We start from the raw sequence: 6,997 nt of genomic DNA on the forward strand, positions 1-6,997 counted from the left end.
TTTATTACACTAAGTATAAAGATTTTGTTTATCATCAATTTTATTTTATTTTCACAAAAACAGGTTTAAAAACGAAAACACCCATTTTTTGTCTGTTTCTGATTACTTAAGTCAGAAATGCTAAAGGTTTCTAAAAGGACAGAAATTGAAGCCTAATGCATATACTATGATCCTATTTTTTCAAAAATGAATTTATGTTTCTTTTTTACGTTTTTGCACATATGCAATACATAAAGAGAAAACATAAAAATCTAAGAAACCCGAATTTTATGAAATTTTGTTAATTATAGTTTTATCATTTGCATGGAAGATTTTATAATATAGAAACAATGTATCCAAAGGGTTACAATTAAGTTACAAGTGATTCTAATTGCAATAACTATAAAAAAAAGATCAGAATATTTATCACCCTGTTATTGACTGTTTGTTACAGTTTTATAAAAATAGTTGTTCCTGGAACTATACATACACTTTTCCTGTTTAGATAAGTCCCAGCATGTGCCAATAGCCTATATATTTCTGATAAAAAAACTAATTTTTTTTCTATTCGTCATAACATTTTTCTCCGCAGTGACTGGTGTGATAAAGTGTAGCCATGAATCTTCATATCCCAATAGTTTTATTTGCACTTTTAATTTGCAACATATTTGCCAATCAAGTGCCAGAGTTTTCGAAAAAGTTTGAACCAACTTGGGACAGTTTAGACAAACGTCCTTTACCTTCCTGGTACGATGAAGCCAAATTCGGCATTTTTATTCATTGGGGAGTCTTCAGTGTTCCCAGTTTTGGATCTGAGTGGTTTTGGATTAATTGGAAAGGTATAATACTGCAATCTAAAAAAAATACAAAAAATGACTAGGAAAACCGTTCTAAAATTAAAAAATGTGGTTATAACATAATCTTAAATGTCTCCATTCAAAAAAAAAAAAAAATAAGGCAACCTTCAAATCCCCTTCCCTCTTTTTTTATTCTTATTTATTCTGAATTTAATTCCTTAAATTTTGAATTATTGTTATTTCTATCTATTCGATAGTTTGATCTAGATCCTCCTTCATTTCAGAATAAAATAAACCTATCAGTTTATAAAGATGGTAATCCAGTAGGCGAGTCGCAAATAATTCTTTGGTACAAATTCGCAGAAAACGAATTGAATAAAAACATATTGTTTCAGGTCAAGATCAGAAGTACAGTGAATTTATGAAAAAACGTTATCCTCCAAATTTTACTTATCAAGACTTTGCCAGAGATTTCACTGCTGAATTTTTTAATGCTACGCAATGGAGTGAAATTTTCCAAGCATCAGGAGCAAAATATATAGTTTTAACAAGTAAACACCACGAAGGGTATACTCTATGGCCCTCAAAATATTCCTTCAGTTGGAATGCTGTTGACGTTGGACCACAAAGAGATATCATAGGTAAATATAAAATTAATAAATTAGAATTTCTACGCGAATATTTTTGGAAATTGAAAAAATAAAATAAATGTTTGCAGGGGAACTGGCCAAGGCGATAAGAAGCAAAACGAATTTAACATTTGGACTCTACCACTCTCTTTACGAATGGTTTAATCCACTTTATCTAGAAGACAAGAATAATAACTTCACGACGAACAGCTTCGTCACTCAGAAAATCATTCCTGAATTAAATGAGCTCGTTGACCTTTACAAACCGGAAGTCATCTGGTCTGATGGAGATTGGGAAGCAACGGACAACTACTGGGAGTCAAAAGAATTCCTAAGTTGGCTCTATAATTACAGCCCAGTGAAAGAAACGGTTGTAGTCAATGATAGATGGGGAATTAATATTCCTTGTCATCATGGCGATTTTTACACGTGCAAGGATCGTTATAATCCCGGTAATTTCTTCGTTTTCTTTATAATAAACAGTTTAAGCACGAAAAAACAGGAATCAGGAAAAATATCGAATTATTATATTAAAATTTTCAAAATAATTACTGATCTTCTCATTTAAAGAAGAAAACATTTTTTTTATGAAAAAAATTAAAACATAAAACAGTTCATTTACTAATTTTTTTCGAGCAAAATTTTTTGCTAATTGCTTTTTATCAAATTTAAAAAAAGCTATTCTGTACATTTTGAACTCATGCAATTTTGAAAAAAAATTAATTATTATCAAATAAAGTTCTTTGTTTAAAAAATTTTTAATTTGACAAATTGTTTTTCATTATTTGAGACATTAAAAAATTTGTTCTTAAAAATTGAATAAGGTATGATTGTAGATAATATTTATCTTGAAGAATTATGCTATCATATTTTTAAATTAATAATTTTGTATGTTTCAGATTTTCATCACCAAAAATAATCTTTTATTTTCCAAACGAGAATATTAGTAATAATATAAAAAATGCTAAAGATTTAATTATATATTTTTTCCAAGACCTGTTTTTTCCTTATTAATCAAAAAGTTGTCAATTCGGGATAAAAATGGAATATTTTCATATTGAAACTTTATAAGTTAAACATTTTTTAAATTAATATTTGAAGATTCTACAAGTTTATTGAAAATTAGATGCGATAATAGTTGCCCAATTTTAAATAGAATATGTAATTTAAATTTAAATCGTTAAAAATGGTACAATGTTAAATTAGAACATCTAACATTTATGAAATTTAAAGTTTAAAAAAATGAATAATTTTTAATAGAAAGAAATTGAAGATTTTTAAATTAAAAACTTTCAGTGTTAAATAATTTGTAATTGAAATTTGTCATTTATTTCAAATGTTCATACCTTTTTCTTAAATTAATAGTTTAAATTGTTAAAAATGGTAAAGTTTTAAATCGCAAATTTAAAAAAACTAAACTCATTTTAAATTAAACCGTTTTTATTTGAGTAAAAAAATGAATGATTTTAGATTGATATGTTGAAAATTGTTTCCTTTTAAACTTAAATCATGTAAAATTACACCATTTCGAAATGAAAGCATTAACAGTTAAACGATTTTAAATTGGAGACATATAAAATTGAATAATCTCAAATCAAAAGCGCTTGAAATTCAAAGCTGACCAATTTCAAATTGAAAGTCCTAATTTAAAACATTTAAAACTAAAAATATGCCAAGGGTTATATTTGAAATTGAATCTTTATAAATTATGCAATTTCAAATTGAAATAATTATGAAATTAACAATTTTGAATTGAACACAAATTCCAAACCAAAGCAAAAAATTCAAACACAATTTGATAGGAAACTTTTTTCGAAAAGGCATTTCGTATTCAGGTAATGTTTTTTTTTTCATTAGGCCCAGCTTTAATTCTGATAAAAATAGTGATAATCGTGACGAAGAAGGGCACTTTGTTTTTTAATTTGTTTTTCAGAATTACAAATTTAACAAGTTTTTCAGCTGTTCTTCAACCTCACAAATGGGAAAATGCAATGACGATCGACCGAAAATCTTGGGGATTCCGAAGAAATGCAGATCTAAAAGATTATATGTCTGTGCAAGAATTGATTCGAGAATTAGTTGTCACGGTAAGCTGTAATGGAAATTTGTTGATGAACGTTGGACCAACGAAAGACGGAATAATTATTCCCATATTTGAAGAAAGACTTCGTGGAATGGGTATTAGTATATGCAATAAATTAAATTGTCCTTTTTTCGATGAATATAATTTTTAAATTGAATTCTGTAATATTTTTAGGAGCTTGGTTGGCTGTGAATGGAGAAGCAATTTACAAAACGAAACCCTGGAATGTGCAGAACGACACTTTATCGGGTGATGTTTGGTACACGCAAAGTAAAGATGGCAAAAAATTATATGCGATTCTTCTTTCGTGGTCGAAAAATAATCTTTTAGGATTGGCCGCAGTGAAAATTCCCGCTTTAACTCAAATAAATCTTCTTGGATATCCATACGAACTTACTGTAAGTTTTGGTAAAATTGAAAAAAAAAACGTTACTCCTTGCCTAAAACGATAGATTTCTGAGAAATTAAAAGATTTCAACAGTGTGATTTGAAAATTGAGAAAAGTTGACATGTTAGATATTTTTTGTTGGTAAAATTTATTTCACTAATTTTTCATTTATTTTTCAGTGGGAACAGCGCTCAACTTATTTGTTGATTGACCTTCCTGTAGAAGCCCACAAAGGACAACCCGCTTGGGTTGTAGTGATACATCAGCATTTTTGAGACTGCAGACTTTACAATTTTACATTTTTTTATGAACCTTATTTTTTGTGATTTTGATAAAAGTATTTACAAATCCTAAAAGAAAACTCAGCTCATCAATCATTCCTAATTCAGTCAAATCCTTTTTTCGAACAAAATTCTCACACATAATAATATAAATATTGATAAATAGGCGAAAGGAACTTTAAGTTAGGATTTTTCTAAAAATATCAACTTTCTCAATAAAGAGAATTCCGACTATATATGACAAACTGCTGGTTTTCTTATCAGCGATTTTTTCAAGGATTCAAGATTTTATCATTTAAAATCGAAGTGTCCGAATAAGAAAAATTAATTAGCAGGTGCATATTGAATATAATCAAAGAGCAATAAAAGATAAGTGAATCACTTTATCACCTTTTCTTACGTCTTTGACGTAATTTTAGAAACACAGGTATACTTCTGATCACTTCTGATATCAGGATTAGTTTCCCCTTTAGCATTGGTCAGATTCATCACACGTTTTTGCACAATGAGAGAGTGATAACGTATAAAAATGAATCTTAAATTTCATATTTCATTGATTTTGCTTTTACTGTCAATTTACATTGTACCCGGATCTCAAGTTTTAAACAATTTGAATAAGTTTGAACCAAATTGGGACAGTTTGGACCAGCGTCCTTTGCCTTTGTGGTACGATGAAGCCAAATTTGGAATTTTTATTCACTGGGGTGTCTTTAGTGTTCCAAGTTTTGGATCTGAATGGTTTTGGAAATACTGGAAAAGTAAGTTATTCTAATTTTCAGGAAATGGTTAAAAAAAGTTTAGTTCATACTTTAGACTGGTGTTTTTTAAGCGAGAAGTTGATCAAGCGACTTTAAAGTGTATAACAGATTTCTACATTTCCCAAAGATTTCTCAGAGATTTTAAATATTTCAAATGATTACAAAAAATTTTCAAGTTTTCAAAATACTTTCAGAAATTTTAAAAATATTTTATTGATTTCACAAAAGTTTTACAAAGATTTAGGGGATTTCACAAAGATTGCATGCGCTTAAGATGAAATTTCAATAAGGATTTAACAAAGATTTAAAGGATTTCGCAAAAATTCCAATAAGTTCACAAAGATTGCAAAGATTGCTAAAGATTTCACAAAGATTTCAAAATAATTGACAAAGATTTAAAGTTATCAAAAATTTTAAAACGTGTTCAAAGTTTCACAATATTTCAGAAGATTTGAAAAATAAATCAATTTTAAAGGTTGCAAAGATTTCAATAGATTTCACGATGACTTAAGGGATTTTAAAAAGGTTTCAAAGATCGCAAAAGACTTACAAAAGGTTTAAATGATTTTACAAAGATTTCGAAGACTTCTCAATTATTTTTAATATTTCATATTATTTTAAATATTTCAAAATATTTCAGAAGATTTCAAAACATTTTAAAGGTTTCAAACTATTTCAGGAGATTTCAAAAGATTTCAATGATTTCACAACAATTTTACAAAGATTTCACAAAGATATAAAAAAATTTCACAAATATTTATTTATTTAATATTTTTGTACAAGAAGCCGTTTAAATAGCCCTAGATTGCAGGGCTTAACATTCTAAACAAATAAAAATAAATAAATTTCAAAGATTGCAAAATTTTTTTAAAGATTTCCAGAGATTTCACAAAGAATTAAATGATTTCAGGAAGATTGCAAAAGATTTTACAAAAGATTGAAAGGATTTCAGAAAGATTTCCAAGACTTCTTAAATATTTTAAAGATTTTAAAGTTAACGAAATATTTTAGAAGATTTCAATTATTTCACACAGATTTAAAAAAGATCTAAAGGATTTCGCAAAGATTTCAGTGAGTTCACAAAGATTTCAAGAAGATTTCTAAAGATTTGGCAGCAATTTCAAAAGAATTGACAAAGATTTAAAGTTCTCAAAGATTTTAAAACTTTTTTAAAGCTTTAAAATAATTTAGAATATTTCAAAAATGAATAAGTTTGAAAGATTGCAAAGGTTTCAATAGATTTCACGAAGACTTAAAGGATTTTACAAAGATTTAAAAGATTTAAAAGGCTTTCACAAAAGATTTAAATTATTTCATGAAGATTTTCAAAACTTCTTAGATATTTTAAATATTTAAAAATATTAAAAAATATTTCAACAATTTCACAAAAATCGCCCAGTTTAAAGGATTTCGCAAAGATTTCAATGACTTCAACAAAGATTACAAAGATCTCAAGAAGATTTCACAAAACTTTCAAAAGAATTGAGAAAGATTTAAACTTCTCAAAGATTTTCAATATTCCATAAGATTTTGAAACTTTCTAAAGTTTTCAAAGTATTTTAGAAGATTTTAAAATATTTAAATGATTCCAAAAAAATTTCAGTGATTTCAGAAATATTTCAGAAAAATTTCAAGAAATTTAACAAAGATTTAAAGGATTTCATAAAAATGTCTTAAAGATTTTAAAGATTTCAAAACATAAAAAATGTTGAAAAATGTCTAAGAAGGTTTCAAACGATTTCAATGATCTCACACAAATTTTACAAAGATTTAAATAAATTTAACAAAGATTTAAAGAATTTCACAAGTATTTCAATGACTCCAAAAAGATATAAAAAATTTCAAATATTTAAAGGATTTCACAAAGATTGTAAGTATTTCAAAAAGATTTCAATGATTTCACAACGATTTTACAAGGATTTAAAAAAATTGTACGAAGATTCAAAGGCTTTCACAAAGATTGCAGAGATTTAAAAAGATTTTAAAAAGATTTAGAGTTTTTCATAAAGATTTCAATGACTTCAAAAAGATTTCAAAATATTTAAAATATTTAAAGGATTTCACAAAGATTGTAAATATTTT

At 26.7% G+C, this 6,997-nt stretch overlaps 2 protein-coding genes across 5 annotated transcripts in view; both read left to right on the forward strand.

The window, feature by feature from the left end:
- Positions 1–4,237, forward strand: part of LOC117176203 (alpha-L-fucosidase-like) — an 8,142-nt gene extending 3,905 nt beyond the window's left edge. For all 3 annotated transcript variants that reach the window (XM_033366321.1, XM_033366320.1, XM_033366322.1), the window contains exons 4-9: positions 572–818; positions 1,172–1,417; positions 1,495–1,857; positions 3,365–3,583; positions 3,663–3,886; positions 4,056–4,237. In XM_033366321.1, coding sequence (XP_033222212.1) covers positions 596–818; positions 1,172–1,417; positions 1,495–1,857; positions 3,365–3,583; positions 3,663–3,886; positions 4,056–4,151 — 1,371 coding nt within the window. In that variant the 5' untranslated portion in view covers positions 572–595 and the 3' untranslated portion in view covers positions 4,152–4,237. The remainder of the gene's footprint in view (positions 1–571; positions 819–1,171; positions 1,418–1,494; positions 1,858–3,364; positions 3,584–3,662; positions 3,887–4,055) is intronic.
- Positions 4,238–4,647: 410 nt separating this feature from the next.
- Positions 4,648–6,997, forward strand: part of LOC117176282 (plasma alpha-L-fucosidase-like) — a 5,967-nt gene continuing 3,617 nt past the window's right edge. For both annotated transcript variants that reach the window (XM_033366462.1, XM_033366463.1), the window contains exon 1: positions 4,648–4,915. In XM_033366462.1, coding sequence (XP_033222353.1) covers positions 4,687–4,915 — 229 coding nt within the window. In that variant the 5' untranslated portion in view covers positions 4,648–4,686. The remainder of the gene's footprint in view (positions 4,916–6,997) is intronic.

The sequence above is a fragment of the Belonocnema kinseyi genome, chromosome 7 (genome assembly GCF_010883055.1).
Source record: "Belonocnema kinseyi isolate 2016_QV_RU_SX_M_011 chromosome 7, B_treatae_v1, whole genome shotgun sequence".
Taxonomy (NCBI): Eukaryota; Metazoa; Arthropoda; class Insecta; order Hymenoptera; family Cynipidae; genus Belonocnema; species Belonocnema kinseyi.